Source organism: Squalius cephalus (genome assembly GCF_949319135.1).
Source record: "Squalius cephalus genome assembly, chromosome: 22".
NCBI lineage: Eukaryota > Metazoa > Chordata > Actinopteri > Cypriniformes > Leuciscidae > Squalius > Squalius cephalus.
In genome coordinates this window covers 4,247,886-4,269,541 of record NC_137143.1, presented here as the reverse complement: position 1 = coordinate 4,269,541, position 21,656 = coordinate 4,247,886, and the positions used below count along the sequence as shown (strand labels likewise).

General features: G+C 39.4%; 1 protein-coding gene across 1 annotated transcript in view; it reads left to right on the top strand.

The window, feature by feature from the left end:
* Window positions 1-902: 902 nt before the first annotated feature.
* The window catches only part of LOC307150473 (uncharacterized protein), a 21,217-nt gene continuing 463 nt past the window's right edge, over window positions 903-21,656 (top strand). The window contains exons 1-3 of the mRNA XM_079857747.1: window positions 903-1,127; window positions 21,136-21,223; window positions 21,407-21,562. Coding sequence (XP_079713873.1) covers window positions 21,188-21,223; window positions 21,407-21,562 — 192 coding nt within the window. The 5' untranslated portion in view covers window positions 903-1,127; window positions 21,136-21,187. The remainder of the gene's footprint in view (window positions 1,128-21,135; window positions 21,224-21,406; window positions 21,563-21,656) is intronic.

Below are 21,656 nucleotides of genomic sequence, written 5' to 3'. Positions count from 1 at the left end.
AATCATAGGCTACATTATTACGATAGATAGATAGATAGATAGATAGATAGATAGATAGATAGATAGATAGATAGATAGATAGATAGATAGATATTTGGGATAATTTGGGTGTGTTTCTCCATCCCCAACGTCCCTGACGAGAACGTCGGTCTCCTCGGCTGTGAACCGCTCCTGGCGTGCGCCTGGCAAATCCGCCGTTATAATAGGAATCCGCTATAGAACAAGCGCGCCTGCTTTTAAAGGGAATGTGAGATGATGCTCTGATTGGTTTATTTCACGTTACGCCCAAACCACACCTATGAATAATGAAGCAACTTCAGACCAACCCATTTTAACTTTGCGTCGGGCGCAAGAGTCATTTATCCCGCCGGTATAATAGCAACAGCGCCCGAGACCCGCCCACAAAGTTACTTGCGTTTCACGCTTGATACTTGTGTTTCAGATCGTTAAAATAGGGCCCATAGAGTCCAACCAGCACTAATACAAGTATTACTGGTGTGAACTTATGATAGCATTAGGTGTGTGCAATATCACGATTTTTGATCTTGGCCGATTAAATTGTCTCCACGAACTGCTTTTGAAGAAATATCATAGTATCATGCAACTATCAGTGCACTCTATCAGTTGCAGTTCTGGCTCCTCTGTCCCAACATTCTGTACAACGTGACTTACATTCACATCATATGTTAATGCAGAGGTAGAGTTAAGCCCTATTCAGATGGGACTAGTTTAACATGGAGAGGTGGGGTAAAGTAATAATCACCAGAGCTTCTCAGTGATTTTAGTCCCGTCCAAATGTGCAATCTCAGTGATCATCATGGACAATGTCATTAAAGATTACGGCGACTTTTACCTTCGGTAAAAAGGTCCGGAAAAATGACCTCAGGTGATACTAATCCCGTGCGAATAGACCCGCTGTAAATATGTACGTAAATATTTCGTCATTTCCTGTTTAAAAGTAGTTTTCTGTGGTTTTTCAAGTATGGAGACGCTTGAAAAAGCACTCAGTCGCGTTATAGACGCTGGGACGAGTCTGTGGCAAAACTCAAGTGTTTCACACACACCATTCAGATCAGAAAGAAGATCGAAAACACTTGTTAGAGGCACGAAACATCTTTTAGCGTCAGGTAAGAGCATATTACCAACACAATCCAATCTGAAGTTAATACATCGTTCGACCGGACTGTTTTACATATACAAATATAGGTTATAGGCTATGTGTTTGCGCACGTGACATCAGGAAGCAACGTAATACACACATGACGACAGGAGTGACGGCGGTGTGTAAATCAAGTTACTCTCCCACTTCTGCTAGTTTTACTGAGATATCTAATCTCGTGCGAATTGACCATTAATATTACAGACGTCCTGTGGTAAAATTACATCACTCCATCTACCCTTGTAAAGTTAATCCCGTCCGAATAGGGCTTTACACTCACTGGACACTGCAGTTCACAGAAGTTCATTATTTGCCTTGCCGGTTAAACATTTTAGTCGCGTGCTGATACACTGTTCAAACATGTGCTTTTCTGAGCATACACGAGAAGCTCACAGGAACTAAAAGCCTGTCAAACAGCGCCTGGTTACTGGACTAGTTATCTTTCGAGTCTTATTGCACTAATACTGTCAAATACACACAAGGTTTACAGTACATAAACACAGTTGGTTATGTCTAAAGTGAAAGCAAACATTGGAGGGAAAATCGGGTGCGTGTCATATGCGTTATTAGATGAGTGCCGGTCTTAAAGTGAGGGTAGCCTATAGTAAACCTGCTGCCGTTTGTCCTTCCAGGAATAGTTCACCAAAAATGCAAATTCTGTTATTATTTACTCACCCTAAAGTTGTTTCAAACCTGTATTAATTTCTCTCTTGTGCAGAGCAAAAAAGAAGATATTTTGAGGAATGTGGCTATTCAAACAGTTGCTGGTCCCCATTGACTTCCAGAGTGGGAAAAACTATACTATGGAAGTCACTGGGGTACATCAAGTGTTTGGTTACCCACATTCTTCAAAATAACTTTTGTTTTCAACAGAAGAAAAAAAATTATTCGGGTTTAAAACAACTTGAGAGGAAATGATGACAATTTTTATTTTGGCCGAACTATCCCTTTAATGTTAAAGGTCCCATGGCATGAAAATTTCACTTTATGAGGTCTTTTAACATTAATATGAGTTCCCCTAGCCTGCCTATGGTCCCCCAGTGGCTAGAAATGGCTATAGGTGTAAACCAAGCCCTGGGTATCCTGATCCGCCTTTGAGAAAATGAAAGCTCAGATGGGCCAATCTGGAATCTTCCCTATATGTCGTCATACGGGGAAAGGTTACCTCCCCTTTCTCTGCTTTGCCCGTCCAGAGGATTTGGCCCACCCATGAGAAAATGAGCTACGACCATTTTTTACAGTCTATGCTACGACCATGCGTTTTTCCTTGAGAGACATCATGGCTTGCAAACGAGCGAACATGGCAGTTGCTCAGTGTTTGGATGTACAACTGAACACAAAAGTCTTTTTTTAGTTCCTTCATCTGAGCCTCTGAAGACCCAGTGGGCACATGACTTCAATATATGTGGACATGGAGAACTTTGGCTGAGGCAGTTTCTCTGTTTCCTCTTAATAGTGTTCATGGTTGAGAATGTTGACTCACAAGTGTATGTGCTCACAAAAAAGGACTTCACTTTTTGCACAAGTGGCTTCAAAGTGGGAAAATCTTCTTCAGACACCAAACTCCAGAAGTGACCAACACCTGCTCTGAGTTCAACTTCGAGAATGTATTTTGTCTGCAGTTCAACCATTTCACTTTCTACATCAGCGCGATGAGTAGGGCAGAGCAGAGTGATAGTTGGAGTGAGAGATGGCACATCCACATGGAAGGGATTTTTTTGTGAAAGGAAGTTGTCATTTGTGGTGACAGCTCTGAGTTTGGGGAAGTGAATGAATTCTCTGTCAGGTATGTACAGGGAAGTTATTTTGTTCTGAAATGCTCTGATAACATTCAGCATGTTGCTTGGGGGCTTATCTCTTCCTTGAAGCTGCAAATTGAGAGTGTTCAGGTGACAGGTGATGTCAGTCAGAAAGGCCAGCTGTGTGATCCAGCATGGGTCTTCCAGCTCTGCCTCCAGTTTTCCTTTGCTGTCCAGGAAAGTGCAAATCTCAGGGAGGAGGCTCAGAAACCGCTCAAGCACTTTTCCACGGGACAACCATCTCACTTCGCTGTGCATCAGTAAATCACCATACTCTGTGTCATATTCCTCAATGAACTGTCTGTGATTCAGCGCTCTGGAGACTATGAAGTTTAAGTCAAGTCGAGTATATTTGTATAGCGCTTTTCACAATACAGATTGTATCAAAGCAGCTTCACAGTATTAAAGGGGGGGTGAAATGCTATTTCATGCATACTGAGTTTTTTACACTGGTAAAGAGTTGGATTCCCATGCTAAACATGGACAAAGTTTCAAAAACTAAGTTGTACGTTTGAAGGAGTATTTTTGTTCCAAAAATACTCCTTCCGGTTTGTCACAAGTTTCGGAAAGTTTTTTTCGAGCATGGCTCTGTCTTACGTAAGATAGGGCGGAATTTCCTTATATGGGTCCTAAGGGCACTTCTCCGGTAAGATCGCGGCCGCGCGCGCACTCGTAGACTAGAGCAAGAGAGTGAAAGCAGTTCGCCATCAAAGCGCCCTGCACGGCTTTTGGGAAGTCAATGTCACCAAAGAAGTGTGTTTTTGGTTGCCAGGGCAAGACAACCCTGCACAGATTCCCAAAGAACCCAGCGTTAAGGAACCCGTGGATGGAGTTTGTTTTCCTGAGCATAAACGGAGTTGTGTAAGACTTTTGTTCCCTGCATTTCGACGATGATTGTTTTATAAACAAAGCCCAGATCTACGGATTTGCAGATCGTCTAATGCTTAAGGATCGAGCAGTCACAATGATAAAGGTTCGCGGTCGTGCGTTGGAACCGGACGGTGAGTAAAACTGTTTGTTGAACAAATGTCTCTGTGTGTTGTCACTAGCTTGGCGCGTTAGCACAGCTAAGCCTCGCCCATAGGGCCCGCCCCCAGCCGCTCGGTTTTTTCCGGAAAGACTCGGTACAGCCTATCTTTATGTTAAAAATTTAATAAAACAAAATACTTTTTGGAGATATGAAGGATGCAATATTACTCTATAGGTACTCAAGATTAACAGGAGATTGAGTGAAAATGAGCATTTCACCCCCCCTTTAAATTAAAATAATACAACAAGGTTTGTTTCTAGTGGAAAAGGCTGATCAATAGTATTATTGATTGATTAAATTAAATTAAATATCCCCAACTGAGCAAGCCAAAGGCAACAGTGGCAAAGGAACCGAAAAACTCCATCACGTAACCTAATGGAGAAAAAAAAAACCTTGGGAGAACCCAGGCTCAGTCGGGGGCCAGTTCTCCTCTGGCGTTTATGAACTAGAGACCGGATTTAACTGTAAGATATTATATGAATGCCTGGCTGAAGAGATGCATCTTTAATCTAGTTTTAAACTGGGAGAGCGAGTCTCCTCCTGTTTACCACACGAACAACTGTTTGCATCACGTCTTTGAATGTATTATTTTTCAGTTTTGAAACCAGTGAATCCTGATGAATGATGCAGTGGAAACTGACAAAGTTGGGTATTTCTTCTCTTTTTTTCATGAGCCCAATAAGCCCCTTCTCCTTTCCTCGCATGCTAGGGGCACCATCCGTGCACACACTTGCTAAACCTGACCAACTGGGATTTTATTCATCAAAAAATGCCAGAATTGCATTCAGAATGTCCTCACCTCTCGTTTGGCCAACAAGTGGAAGCAAGCACAGCATTTCCTCTCTGAAAGACTTTTCTTTTGGGAACCTTACCCTAACACACAACGCTGGTCACTCACATCTTTGCCGATGTTTTCTATCCGCCTCATTATGGTGGTATCGGATAATTGTAACCATTTAATTTGCTTAACAATTGCGTCCTTGCAAAGCCAAAAAGCAATCTTTCACAATTTCTGAGTCTGAGAAGGTTTTTTTTCCCCGAGCCAAAATCCACGCGATCTCAAAAGATGCCTTAGTTAAACATTCAGCTGTAGAAGCTGTCCTGTGTATGAGCCTTTGTTGTCCAGAAAGAGAGGAAGAAAGCTGCTCTATTTTTCTTTTCCTTATTACACTTCCAGGCGGGTAACTTTCGTTAAATTTTGGGTGCGTCGTTTGGAAATGCCGCTCCAAATTACTTCGCTTGAAACCAGAGCAGGTTTGTTTGCATAGTAAACACAAAGGGTTCGATCCGTGGAGGACAAATAAAAATTCCTCTGTCCACTTTTCCTGAAATTTTCTATGCTCATCTTGTATGATTCGTACCTTTCTCTTTTCAGCAGTAGTTGACTCTCCACAAACCCCGTCTCCATCATCTTTTTGCAGTTGTTGTCCATGCTCCGAATCTTTAGTTCCCTTGTTTGTCACTGTCACATTGCTTTGTTTCTGTCCACTTGGTGCGCGACTTTGTCTAACAAGAAATCGATCCTATTTCAGTCCGTATATAACACAAGCTAACTAGCATGAAATGCTGGAAATAACCGTAGCTAAGCGTTGTTATAATGTGCGTATGAAGTGCCAGGTTGAGTCTCCTCCAATCGAATTGCTCCAATTTACCATAACATTTTATTTTTATTTTTAGTAAATGCCCAAATATATTCCAAATTCACAAGCATGCTTATGATAGATACAGGGAATGCATAATATATATTTTAATGACTGTAAGTTATTTTTTCGACATTAGCCCATCATGTACCTAACCATTCAAGAGCACATTCGGCATTAAGAGCTGGAAAGACCTACCCTGGTAATCCAGAGTTCTCGCGAGAGCACAAGTTGAATTTGCTCAGCGAGTTACTCTGGTGTCGAGTAATGATGCTCATTAAATATGCCCTTGTATCCGAGCTGCACCAATCACATCGGGTTATCTGATATAGGCGGGCCAGAGGCGAGCTAAACATGACGACAGCGCTGTGACGTCCAAGTCATTAGTAAACATTGCAAGATGGCTATGGATGAACACCAGTTGTTTGAAACGGCTTTGGCCGCTACAATGAAAGATTTAGACTTGGCTTTTTATCTAAAAGAGGAACAGAAGACGGCGATCGAATCGTTCCTTTGCAAGAAGGGTGTTTTTGCTGTTTTGCCGACCGGATACGGTAAGAGTCTGATCTACCAGTTAGCTCCGCTGGTAGCTAAGCGTATGGGGCTTGTTGTGATTGGTCGTAGTGTTATCCAGTTGCGTGCTGTGAGATTTTCAAAGGCATGCTTGGTGCCGCCCCTCGAGCTGGCCGATTTTCATTAGTCGATGCCAGACCATTAATCTTTCAGATTTAGGTCTGGATTTCCAGGCTAGGAGTGACCGCCAAAACTGGCAACTCCGCAGTGAGTCAGTGTTATGGACGTAAGGGCATAGCAAGTTTAAATATCTTATAGTGTCACCTATGTTTTTATCTAATGCCGCTGTTTTGAGTATGAATATAAATTATTTGTAATAGAGCAGATGAGTTTTTTTAATGGGTTACGTTTTAGCCCTGTTTGTTTTTAATGTTTTATGACATTTCTGTATTGACTGCATGATCATATCACCGTATTAGTAACTGCCATGCGAGCCACAAATTAAAGCTTGGCGAGCCGCGCAGTGAATAACCCTGACATAACTGATTAAAATAAAAAAAAAGACTACAGGACAAAAACAAAAAACAAACGATGCATGTCCAGACTCCAACAAATATGTCATAAGGATGTCAAAGGATTTTACAAATATTTATACATCACCTTAATTTGCAAAAGTACTTATTAAATCGGGTACATCTGCCTTTCACAGCTCAGCAACAGCTCTACAATAAAAAAATATAATAAAAACATATAACGTTATATTGTAATAGAAAAGCAGAGCCAGTCATTAGCTGCGTTTACATGAATCCTTATAATCCGTTATAACCACATTTTGAGAGCTCAATCGGATTGAAACCTTCATGTAAACACCTCTATTGACCCGATTGTAAAATTTCATTCGGATTGTAAGTGGTAGTGAAACTAGAGATGCACCGATATGAACATTTTGGCCGATACCGATAACCGATAATTTTTTATATTTGAAAGCTGATAACCGATATATTGGCTGATAAATCTAAATCCACATCTTTATAGAATTTTTGAGAGCCTGATTACAAAAACAAAAATCTCACCATTAAAAGCCATGTCCCAAGCACATAATTATAATAATGTTCTCATTTTAATTTTATGTAGCCGATATGACAGACTTGCGCTCTACATGTTGCACTGAACTGCATTTTCCTTTTTTGAAGTGATTCCAATCATATTTCAAGCAATTCAAACCCATCATGTTGAACAGTGCGCATCTGAAGTGTCTCAGCTGGAGGAAATAATACATTATTTATCGGCTTTAACATATCGGCCAAATTTTCTTATTGGGCCGATAACGATAACATTATAAATGAACATATATCGGCCGATACCGATATGGTGGCCGATATATCGTGCATCCCTAGGTGAAACCAATTGTAAACCGATCGTTTTAAGAAAATTTTTGCCATGATAAAACACGTGATCGCTTTCTTTCTGAAACTGTAATGATTGGTAGGTTTATGCTGTCTACGCCCGTGAAAAGATCATTTTCGATTTGATACTTGTAACATAAACGCGCACATAAATCTGATTAACTTACTTTATTTTGCATATTTAAATATATACTGACTGCGAGCTTCTCCTCCTGTCTATACGGTAATTTCCAGAGAGTCGCGTGGTTATGATGCAATCGTTAGCCTATTTTTACAAAAACTGCTTCTACGGGGCCATAACGTAAGATACAAGGTAATGGAGCCTTATATACACTGTCGTGTTTCTTTATAAATAAACAATGGACAAATAGAGTCTTTAAACGCCTCAGATGTAAAGTTATTCGCTGTCAAAGTGACGCCAAAATGAATGGGAGTCAATGGATTGCTAACAGCAGATGATGGCTTGTTAGCCAATGGCGGCCCCCGGGGATGGTACGCTTTCCGGGTGCTGGATTACCCCCCTGGCGCAAACCCTCTATTCATACCTCACAAAGTCGCCAATGTCGTCATCTCCTCGACGTGCGTCTGTCTTCGGCGCTGCTACATTTGCATACGGTGTGTGTGCAAAGGGACATTTTTTTTTGTGTGTTTTTTTTTTTACGTTTCACTGAACAATGATTTGTTGACTGAACAAAAACACCTAAAGTTAAGATGACAAGACACGGCCAGTTATTTTTAAAATATAAAATAACCAAGTTAAACACATTTTATCCACTGAAAGAAATGACAAAACAGTATATATATATATATATATATATATATATATATATATACAGTGCTATGCATAAGTTTAGGCACCCATGCTAAAGTTGACTAAAAAGAGGAATAAAAAATCATCTTTTGGAAATTGAACTTAATGCCTTAATTAAAAAAAATAGGAAAAATCCAACCTTTAAGAACACCAATTTTCTTTGTGAATGAATAATGTATCGTAAATAAATAAATGTTCTTCCTTAAAATACAGGGTGCATAAGTTTGGACACCCCTATGTTAAATTCCCATAGAGGCAGGCAGATTTTTATTTTTAAGTATTTAAAAAAAAATTTTTTTTAGGATACTATGCATCCTGATAAAGTTCCCTTGGCCTTTGGAATTAAAATAGCCCCACATCATCACATAGCCTTCACCATACCTTGAGATTGGCATGGTTTTATTTCAGTTAGCCTAATAGCTGGTTTGATTTGCATTGAGAGATGATCTTATGGAAAGTACCCCATGCCAATCTCTAGGTATGGTGAAGGCTATGTGATGATGTGGGGCTATTTTAATTCCAAAGGCCAAGGGAACTTTATCAGGATGCATAGTATCCTAAAAAATAAAAAAATAAAAATACTTAAAAATAAAAATCTGCCTGCCTCTATGGGAATTTAACATAGGGGTGTCCAAACTTATGCACCCTGTATTTTAAGGAAGAACATTTATTTATTTACGATACATTATTCATTCACAAAGAAAATTGGTGTCCTTAAAGGTTGGATTTTTCCTCATTTTTTAAATTAAGGCATTAAGTTCAATTTCCAAAAGATGATTTTTTATTCCTCTTTTTAGTCAACTTTAGCATGGGTGCCTAAACTTATGCATAGCACTGTATATATATATATATATATATATATATATATATATATATATATATATATATATAATTAAGTTACACCCATTTTATGCACTGAAAGAAAAAATAAACCTCAACCTGCATTCCCAGACTCCAACAAAAACTCATAACATGAAGTGCAAATACGATTTGGTCTTCAACATCAGTTAATTATGTTTTGACAGCACTGATCGAGATTTCAAATGATTTGAAAATATTAATACGTTACCTTACAAAGTTTCCAAAGCATTCAATCTGGTTCCTCTGCCTTTCACAGCTCAGCTCATCTACAATGAAAAACATGTATATTCTCTGACATAAACTGACATCTCGAAGTAATAAAACGTTTATTGGCAGTATTTTTCAGGATGGAAAAAGATTTAAGCAAAAATATTTATACCTCACAAATTAAGTCGCCAACGTCGTCATCTCCTCAACCTTCGTCTGTCTTTGGCGCTGCTGCATTTGCATACGGTGTGTGCAAAGGGACATCCCGTTTTGGTTTTCTTGTATTTGTGTGTTTCACTGAACAATGATTTGATAACTGAACAAAAACGCCTAAAGTAAATATGACAAGACGCGGTATTTTGTTGAAATTACTGAGTTAAATTAATTATATGCAGTTACTTGTGTTTTGTTAAATAAAATGAACAATAAATTATTTAGTAAAACTGACACCAACCAAGTTCATTTTTTTTATATAAAAGTAGCCTGCGGGACTTGCCCCACTGACACGGTTATTGATGGTATTAGTGCCACATGACGGACAGAAAGGCCTGCTGTGTGGAGGGATGACAGCGAGGTCACGGAGGAGCAGAAAGGGAGGGATTTCTTTTGTCTTGATGGGTAAAAAGAACAGACTAGCCTAAACTAGACCACTTGAAACCACATGAGTGCACATGACAGGAGAGTCGCTCACATTTGGGCTGAGCGGTAGAAACAAAGACCATGTGTAATAAGTGAGAAAGCATACAGTCCACTAATAGAAAAGTGCACTGATAGAAATGATTAATACTATAGGTAAAATTTGACACCTTTCTGCATTGAGGACGGAGATGGAGCCCCTCTTTCTAGCACATGTGCGCATGTGCCCAAAGAGTACTTTAGCTCTTAGAGATAAGCGATATATATATATATACATTAAATAAACCATATAATGAATAAAAGGCACATAGATTATGTCTTCTAAATATAACAATGAAATAAGTGAGGAAACTAGTATGTAAATATACACACAAACATCTTTAGAGCTAGTTCGTATTGTCCAAAGGTGTGGGCGAAGGTATAATGTAAATTGTAATGAAATAAAAAATTGTAAATTGTATGAAATAAATCCGGAAAAAAAGTACAAACAGGGCAGAGGTGCGAAGTTCAGCAGCAGCTGGAATTAGCTGAGGTGACATGACGCTAACAGACAGCAGACAAACGGCTAGTAGTGACAGCAGCGGCAATCCGTAGGAAAATGACATGGAAGAGAAGAGATTGTTGAATAAAGTCATTATTTTAGGGTTTTTTTGCACACAAAAGGTATTCTCATTGCTTCATAACATTAAGGTTGAACTACTGTAGTCACATGGACTATTTTAACTATCTAATGTCTTTACCACCTTTCTGGGCCTTGAAAGTTGCAATGATGTTGCTTGTCAATGGAGGGACAGAATTTCATCAAAAATATTTTAATTTGTATTCCGAAGATGAACAAAGGTCCTACGAGTTTGGAACCACATGAGGGTGAGTAATTAATGACAGAATTTTTGGGCGAACTAACCCTTTAACAACATATATCTTTACTAGGAGATGCAGGAGTTCAACATGCAAGCATATAACTTCATCACCATAACACCTTGCGCGCGCATGCGTAGAAGCAAGCTTTAACAACTCAGTCTGCTTAGATTTAAAGCTACAGAGCACTATGTTTTACAATATCTATCTCTAGTCTCAAGTAACTCTGCCCACTCTGCAATGCAAATTTCTCAAATGTGTTTTATCTTATAAGGGGATAGAAATAGACAATATAAGAAGAATAGTAAACGTTTTTAAATATTTCTGCTTCTAACTGTTTTTAATTAATTACGTATTGATATTACTTTAGTTTAAAATGTATATATATAGGCATGTCACGGTATCAAATTTTCATTTAAATAATAATTGCTGAAGGGATTTATCATGATACGCTCATTTTAGTACCTAAATGGTACATATTAGAACATTTTTAAAGGGTACCGTCCAAGTGACAGCTTTTGTACCTTTTTATTCTGAGAGTGTTTCAGTGTTTATATGGTAGGCCTATCACGTATTGAATTAGGTACAATTTTGAATTAGTTCTCAACACTGATTTGTTCAGCCAACAGAAACAGAATTATGATGTCATATTGCTCATGCTCCGCCCACAACCACTGACGGACTGTCTCGTATTAGCATATTTCCGCCCTCAGCCATTTGTAAACTGTCGGCAAGGCAGTCTTGTGTGGACACGCCCCACGGAAGAGAGGGGTGGGGTGAGCAGTTGCTCATTATCATTTAAAGAGACATGGACTTAAACAGGTCGCTGTGAACAGAGCTGTTTTTGAAGAGGTAAAAGGGGGTTGTTTTACACAACCATTGAGGAATTTTAACCAAAGTATGTTACAAACTTTATATGAAGACCCTAAAGAATCATACCAGCTTGTGGAAAATGGGTATCCGATGACCCCTTTAAAATATCTTGAATGTAACTCTACACCCTTGCCTCATTCAGTGTACGCAGTTCTATGAATATGCAAATGATCCCCGCCTCCACTCACTCACAGCAGCTCAGAGATCATTGTTAACTGAAGATATTACTGAAGTAATAATAACAGCAAAACATACTTTGCAACATAAAGCTTTTTTAAAATGCAAGAGCAGAGGTCACACTTACTTGTCCATATATGGTAATTTATGACAGGATCTTCCAGGTTCTTATAGTGGAAAATGTGGTGAAGGAATAGATTATCATCAGTTAAATATACAACTAACATTTAAAAATGACAGATTCCTTTGAGGGGTCAACCTGATGCACCAGTACATTTGTTGATTACAGTGAAACATTGTTTTCTCCAAGCAAAGGTCGAATGGTTTCCATAGACATTAACATTTAGGCTTTTCAGAAATGTTCCAGTTGGCTACTCTATGAGAAATAAATAATAAAATCATTCAGAAATGTTTCCTTTGCGCACAAAAACTACTCCTCTGATAATTATTCAAGCATGCAGTATTTTTTGACCAAAGATAAGTGCATCTACTATACATATAAAGTTCTTCCATCACAATCACAGTGTATTTATAGTGTATTAAAGGTATACAATTAATTACTTCTGTGTTTCCTGGAAATGGACCCTGCAACCTTGCCATTCCGAGATCCACCAGTTTAAGTATAGGAGTAAACAAGGTAACAAAAGCATAATGAATGCACACATTTTGTAGTCATTTCCCAATATTTATTGATATCAAACTATTTAAAGACAAACTTTGTAAAAAAAAATTACCTGGAAATTAACAGTAAAATACTGGCAGCAGGGTTCCCAGCTGTGTACTGTAATCTTTCATTCACTTTCATTCACTTTCATTACCGTAATCTATATTACAACTTTTCTATAATTTAACGGTAAAATACTGGCAGCAGGGTTTCCAGGTGTGTACCGTAATCCTGCAGTTTCATTACTGTTTTCTAAGTTACATATTCTTCATTAACTTTAATATTTATATCTTTACTTATTATTACTTATCTGTACTTGTTTAATATCTGTACAAAATTTTTTTTACAATAAATGGTATTGTAATATTTCATTTATATGATTTTCCCAAGGAAAAAAAAAACAGTTGTGCAAAAAATAAACACAATTTATTGACACAGTTTAATTTAGCAAATCATAACAACTGAACTACGTCCAATAGAATAATCAGTCTTTTTGTGTTTCCTTAAAAACAGCCTTTAAGAAATAGTAAAGAATGTGAAAACCTTTGAAGTTGATTTTAGTTTAATAAAAGTCAATCGAAGTCAAAACCTGGCAAGTAATTAGAACAGGAACAGGCCAAGAACATGCCAGAATCTTCAAAAGGATGCAGGTGTAGTCTGAAAGGAGGGGGGGGGGGGGGGTGAAAATACAGTTTCAACCTTTATGGATCATGAGCAGCATTCATAATCATAGACTTCCCTCTCCCCAGGCACTTCTTCCAGCTCTTCCGGGGGGACACTGAGGCATTCCTAGGCCAGCCGGGAGACATTATCCCTCCAGCATGTCCTAGGTCTTCGCCGGGGTCTCCTCCCGGTGGGACATGCCTGGAAGACCTCCCCGGGAAGGCGTCCAGGAGGCCTCCGGAACAGATGCCCGAGCCACCTCAGCTGGCCCCTCTCGATGTGGAGGAGCAGCGGCTCTACTCTGAACTCCTCATGAGTGACCAAGCTCCTCACTCTATCTCTAAGGGATCGCCCAGCCACCCTGTGGAGAAAGCTCATTTCGGCCGCCTGTATCCGGGATCTTGTACTTTTGGTCATGACCCACAGCTCATGACCCTAGATGAGAGTAGGAACGTAGATTGACCGGTAAATCGAGAGCTTTGCCTTGTAGCTCAGCTCTTTCTTCACCACGACAGACCGGTACATCGACCACATTACTGCAGAAGCTGCACCGATCCGTCTGTCAATCTCCCGTTCCGTCCTTCCCTCACTCATGAATAAGACCCCAAGATACTTAAACTCCTCCACTTGAGGCAGGAACTCTCCACCAACCTGAAGTGGGCAAGCCACCCTTTTCCGACTGAGAACCATGGCCTCGGATTTGGAGGTGCTGATTCTCATTCCAGCCGCTTCACACTCGGCTGCAAACCGTCCCAGTGCATGCTGAAGGTCCTGGAGCCAGCACGACAACATCATCTGCAAAAAGCAGAGACGAAATCGTGTGGTCCCCAAACCTGACACCCTCCGGCCCCTGGCTGCGCCTAGAAATTCTGTCCATAAAAATTATGAACAGAACTGGTGATAAAGGGCAGCCCTGCCGTAGTCCAACATGCACCGGGAAACAGTCTGACTTACTAGTAGCACCTCACTGCAGTACACGAGATCCAGGGGGAGGAGTTGGATCCAGATATAAGGGGTGGAGATTGGTAGGTTTAGGGGTGGGTTTAGGGATCAGGGGGTGGAGATGGGTAGGTTTAGGTAATTGATTTCATGTTCTGCAGTGAGGACCATCTCTGACTTACTGCCGGCATTGCGAACCAAACTCCTGCTCTGGTCGTACAGGGACCCATACTCCCAGAGCACCCTCCACAGGACGCTGCGAGGGACACAGTTGAATGTCTTCTCCAAATCCAAAAAGCACATGTGAAGAGGGTATAGAGCTGGTCCAATGTTCCACGACCAGGAAGAAAACCGCACTGTTCCTCCTGTTCCTCTACTATTGGCCATATTCTCCTCTCCAGTACCCTGGCATAGACTTTCCCGGGGAGGCTGAGAAGTGTGATCCCCCTGTAGTTGGAACACACCCTCCGGTCCCCCTTCTTAAAAAGAGGGACCACCACCTCGGTCTGCCATTCCAAAGGTACTGTCCCCGACCGCCATGCGATGCTGCAGAGGCGTTTCAGCCAAGACAGCCCAACAACATCCAGAGTCTTGAGGTACTCAGGGCGGATCTCATCCACCCCCAGTGCCTTGCCACAGAGGAGCTTCTTGACTACCTCGGTGACTTCAGCTTGGGTGATGGTCCACCTCCGAGCCCTCAGCCTCTGCTTCCTCAATGGAAGACGCGTCACAAAGTTGATCATCGACCTCCGGCCTAGGGTGTCCTGGTGCCACGTGCACTGATGGATAAATAAAGTTCGGCCCGTAGGCACACACGACAGTGAGAGACCTATCCCCGACCCACACCAGCTCGCCGCCTCTCACCATGGGCAACTCCAGAGTGATAAAGAGTCCATCCTCTCCCACGGAGTGTGGTTCCAGAGTCCAAGCCGTGCGTGGAGGTGAGCCCGACTATCTCTAGTCGGTACCTCTCAACCTCACGCACAATCTCAGGCTCCTTCCCCGCCAGCGAGGTGACATTCCTAGAGTTTCCGTGTCCAGGGATCGGATTGTCGAGGCCCGTGCCTTCGACTGCCGCCCGATCTACTTTGCACCGGCCCCTTACGGTCCCTCCAGCCGGTGGTGAGCCCACGGGAGGGTGGCCGCACGTCGCTCCTTCGGGCTGAGCCCGGCCGGGCCCCATGGGGGGACCCGGCTCCAGGGTGGGGCCCCGGCTGCGCCATGCCGGGGCGACGTCACGGTCCTCATTTTAAATTTCTTCATAAAGGGTTAATGAACCGCTCTTAGTCTGACCCGTCACCTAGGACTTGTTTGCCTTGGGAGATCCTACCAGGGGCATATATCCCCTGACAACATAGCTCCTAGGATCCTTCAGGTACTCAAACCCCTCCACCACGGTAAGGTGGCAGTTCAAGGAGGAGTATAGCAAGTACCAAGGAGTATAGGAGGTACCAAGTCGATACTGAAATTTTGAAAATGTGACTCTTTGAGCGCTGTTGAGCAGAATCGTAAACACCTCGGAATGGCCATTGTATTCACGCGCTCATCAAATATGTCTTTGATTGGCTACAATGATCAGCGCTTCAAAACATTTTTAATATACATCAATGACACACTTCAGTGAGCGCTTACACAGATACACACAGGAGCGTTTGAAAGCAGGATCAGTCCGCTGGTGCTGATAGACGGCTGCTTGTGCTTTCAAAACACTTTCAAACACTTCCGTGTGTTCTCAAACGCTCCCGTGCGTTGATCATTGTAGACAATCACAGACATATCCGATGAGCGCGTGAACACGATGGCCAATCAGAGGTGTTTATGATTTCGCTCAACTGCACTGAAAGCGTCACATTTTTAAAATGTCAGTACTGACTAGGTACCGAAGTCGGTACTTTTGAAAACACTACCAGGGTTAAATGGTTAGTTCACCCAAAAATGAAAACTGTCATGAATTACTCATCCTCATGTCATTCCAAACCTGTAACACTTGTGTTTATCTTCGGAAAACAAATGAAGATATTTTAATGAAATCTGAGAACTTTCTGTCACTCCACTGACAGCCTACACAACTAGCACTTTCACAAGTAGTAAAGGCATCATCAGGGCCGGCTCTGTAAATCTGGGGGCCCTAAGCAGGATAATTTTGGGGCCCTGCCTTGTAGTGAATAATGGAGTATTGCCACCGCAAACCAGCAACTGTATACAATCTAACCCTTCCACATTTCATCTGTACCTCTTTTAACATGATTGCCCACAATTACTTTACTGCTTATTAAAGTACACTCACTGAAACAGTAAAAGTAAAGATTACAGATTTAAACCTTTAGTATTAAAAAGTCTTCAATAAAGTTGTTGCATATAGGCCTACTACAAGTGTTGCCGGAGTCTCGATCTTTGAACTTCTTTTCCCTTTTCCACACTTTAAAAAGAGGGAGAAGTTGGACCAGTAGGCTAATTTCTATGCTTCCTTCTAAAGTGATTTAAACACATTCTTCTATATTGATGTATCAAAGAGATTAAAAATTCTGCAAAAGATTCTAGTTTGAGTTGGTATTTATTTTTCTATATATTCCAACTACAAAAATAATATTTCAGCGAACAATCATTAGCCAAATGTATATATAAAATGTTTAGTAATAAATAGGCTACATAAATCTAATAAAAACTCTTGGTAACACTTTTTACATTTTACAGAGTCATTGTTGCACATTACATGTAGTTCATACAAAAATAATTCTACAGTTAAAACTGCTTAAAATGTGGATTTCGTTATAGTGCCTCTACTATGGGATAATGTCCACTTTAACGCACCGTCTGGTTGCCGAGAAACAGCGCCGCGAATTGTGCAGAAAATGCAATAGGCAGCTCTTTGTGCATTGTGTAAAGTGCCAAGTTTAAAAAATCATACAAAAATAATTCTACAGTAAAAACTGCTTAAAATTTGTATTTCGTTAGAGTAGTAGCTCTACTATAATGGGATAATGTCCAATTTAACGCACCCTCCGAGGCTGCTGTGAAATAGCACCGCGAATTGTGCAGAAAATGCAATAGGCAGCTCTTTGTGCATTGTGTAATGTGCCAAGTTCAAAAATTAATGCAAAAATAATTCTACAGTAAAAACTTATTAAAATGTGGATTTCGTTAGAGTAGTAGCTCTGCTATAATGGGATTTTTTTTCTCCTTTTTTCTGCACCCGATTTCATTTTTGCGGTCAAATATCCAAGTCCAGGGAAGAAAACGATTTCACACGGTTGGTTGACAGTTAAAACGCGGCGACACCGGCGAGTACCATATGTAGTTAGGGGGCCCTCTAGTGGCGGCGGGGCCCTAAGCAGCCGCTTAGTTCGCTTATAGGGAGAGCCGGCTCTGGGCATCATTAAAGTAATCCATGTGACTCCAGGGGTTTAACCTCAATTTTATGAAGCTAAAAGCCCATTCACACAAAGTATGTTTAACACACATGCATCATGGTGCTAATGCAAATTTTTTTCTCAGCACACACAAAGCACTTGTGTTTCTTCATCAAACTAAAGTTAAACCGCTGGAGGAGTCTCCTGGATTACCTTAAAGACCTTTAGTAGTTGTGTTGTGTGTGGCTGTAGGCTGTGCAGAGAGAAAGATTTCATTAAAAAAGATCTTCATTTGAGTTCTGAAGATGAACAAGTCTTACGGGTTTGGAAAGACACACACCTTAGTAATACATTGTAAAGCACATTAAAATGAAAATAAATACTGAAATTAAAATGAAATTAGCTTTCAGTAGCATACTGTAAAGGGGGGTTATCTTTACTGTAGATACTTTAGGTTTTAAAACAGGGATAATGTACAATTTCAAGAAATGCACCCGTTTTGTCTTCAAACATTAAACAAAATAACTCCATATCTATCTCGATGACCGATGATGGTTGAAAAAACACATTCAATACTATGATAGCTTTCTTACCTTCAACCTCATCATCTCAAAGCTCAAAACAGTTTTAAAAAGAAAAGTAGAGCCCATGTCCTGATAACAAAAGGCTTTTGTATAGTGTGTCATTCAGGGTGTAGTGTGAATAGACAAAGCTCACTTCCACCTGAGGGCGAAACACATGATGGGATGAGCATCTGCCTTTAGCCACAGGGGAGCACAACTCTTCTTATCATATCTGACTGTTAAAAATAAAGATTTAATAGAAAGCAGTCTAGATCTCAGTAAAGGAAAAAGGTTTTAGATGGGGGGTCATGAGAGATAATTAGGAGAGTAATTTCAGATATCTAAAATGGCTTTTTTACAGTAACAATCACATTCATGTTATCAGAAATTAACATTGTCATTTGTTAGAATTGTGTTTCTGATGTGAAATTGGAATTTCATTTAGCAAGAAATCAATTCTTGATATATATATATATATATATATATATATATATATATATATATATATATATATATATATATATATATAGAACACAATTCTAACAAGTGACAATGTTAATTTCTGATAACATGAATGTGAATCAAGATGTTTGCACAGTATATATATATAATGTATATATATATATTGTGCAAAAGTCTTGATTCACATTGCAGTTTACATTTCCAAACATTAATTTTGCCATTAATTGTAATAATCCATGAGATTTTTGAATGTACAAGGAGTCTGACATGATATGATCCTCACGGAGATCCGATCTCACCATCATCTCACCTTTTTTGTTGTCAGGACATGGGCTCTACTTTTCTTTTTAAAACTGTTCCCATGGAAACATGGCGCAAAATGCACTTAATAAATATTTCTGTTGCAAAACTGGTGGAAGATCAATGGGCCATCCTCAAAAACAGGGTTTATTCAGCAGTAATGACCAGTGAACTCCATATCATGGCACATTTGGTTTTCCTATTGTACTATATTAATCATTGTAATTTAATATTCATTGGGAAGATTACTGTTAAGTTTATTGTGTTTGTGACTACTATTATTTGTTATTGTTATTTGTACTTAAATATTTTTTTCTTATATCTTTATTTCATAGAAAACCACACACACATGTAAAGCAGAATTTATTCAGTGTACTGAGTTGTGGTGATAATAAATGGGTTATTCCCGTATACCAGATCATCTCTGGTAAAAGTCTCTCACCGGACGCTCTGTGTCTGTTATCAACCGGCAAATTCAGCTTCTAATTTTTATTATACCAAGATATATAGCAGTAATGAGAACTGTGTACGGTCACATTCATACGCAGCCAGCTAGCAGCAGTGATCATCTTAGCATTTTTCATGAAAAAGTTAGGCTATGGCCGGGGCATATGATTTGACTGCTTGGTGTAAAATATAAACACACGCTTTAGTCAATGTCCCCCCTAAGATCAGTCTGAAATGAGTTAAATAAAGTCAAATGAAGGAGGCGTGTGAGATCCGCGTCTCTGTCAGCAGCGTCAGCTCTTAAAGTGACAGCAGTTTTCATTCATAAAAATACGCCATTAACCCTCTGGGCTTCTTCATAATTGGGTCACACTTAGCTTCCTCCCGCCCGAAAACGGGCGAAGCCTTAAAATTGTACTTAACTTTGTCCTAGGATAACCAATCAAATATTGTTTTGTTCTATAATGTTTTCTGATTATTATATAGAATTTTTAGAATTTTTTATGATACTTTGCATTAATTATGTAATTTTTATGAGCTATTTTTTCCATTAGAATTAATATATATATTTTTATTTTATTTATTTTATTTTATTTTTCAATAAATGCAACATTTCACATCAAATTAGAGTGCAGGCCTAAAAAAATATATATATTTCAAGTGAGAAGAGCGCCACCTAGTGGCTTCAAAATTTATTAATTTGTGTCATGTCCTATAACCGCCTATAGGCGGCCTATAGCTTTTTTATTTATTTATTTGATTTATTCCCATTCGGAAAGAAAACAATTTATTACTAATCAACCACTGAATGGAACAACACAAATTATATATCATTTTAAAGCTTAGAATCTCAGCTTTTTAATGCATCTAATTAAATGTATTAATTCCTAACGAGTGCTGAGTAATCCCTCTAAAACCAAGTGTACCGCCAGCAGGCGCCACCTAGCTGCGAAAATATTTATTACCATATTTTTCAAAAATCTTGCCTTGATAAACACAAAGTTGATGTCATTTGAAAGCTTAGAGTCTGAACTTTACAGTGAATGTATCCACTTTGAAAAACTCTTAAGTATTGCTGAGTTATTTGCTGATACATAGAATTTCTCTTTTTTTCATAATCTATAAAATAATGTACTGCAATGTGTCAAAAACATCATACAGCTCATGAAACATTCTCAGATAATTGAAAATGGCACTTCATTTTTTGACAGCTATGGAAGATACAGTGGGAATCACTGTATAATCTTATGTCAGTGGGATTGTACCCATCATATGATAAGTCCATTCGAAGATATGCACTTAAATTCAACCTAAAGGGTAGTTATTTTAACTTTAAATTTTAATTATGTTTATTTTAATTTACAATTATTAATTTACAAATAAATTAAGAACCCTTTTTAGGCTATTGTATTTTTTGTAGACACAAACTATTAATATGCATTATTACAACAAGTAATCTAATCTACATTCCTCTCATGGACTTCTTGTGGTGACCATATAAACACAGGTCATTCTCTCTTTTAAAATTTTAAATCAAAACAATAATTCTATTCTTTGAAGCGCTGCTGTGTGACGTCATCGGAATGCATTCTATTCGACACGTCACAGAGCCGCAGACTTCAAAGGCTAAACTCGTCCTACTTGACTCGTTGCTTTAATATAGTGATATTGGTCGATTTACGTTTTTTGCATCAGTCTACAGCTTTTGATCAGTGTGCAATTTTGAATCAGCTAAGTGTGCAGTTTTATATCCGTTTTAATCTGTGTCTGTTTCCAGATCTGTGTACGGTTTCAGATCATAAACAGCACAACCTTTGTGTACTGCACAAATGCCTAATCTGAGCTTTGATATGAGGAAGATGAGGGTAAGAAAGCTATCATAGTATTGAATGTGTTTTTTCAACCATCATCGGTCATCGAGATAGATCTGGAGTTATTTTGGTTAATGTTTGAAGACAAAATGGGTGCATTTCTTGAAATTGTACATTATCCCTGTTTTAAAACGTAAAGTATCTACAGTAAAGATAAATCTTTAATCTCTCCCCCAGAAAAGAGTAGAAGAGGAGGCGGCAGGAGTGACGAAAGAGATGGAGGAAAAGAAAAGAGAAATACTACAGTTGTATAAGGAAATGGAAGAGTTAGAGCAAACCATCTCAAAGCAAGAGTCAGTCATAAGGCGCTTGAGTGCTGAACCAGAAAAATTGGTAAATACACACAAACACATACACAAAAAGACACACTGATGTCACTGTGTCTTCTGTACAGTTCTGTCTCATAAGATTACAGACTAATCGTGTG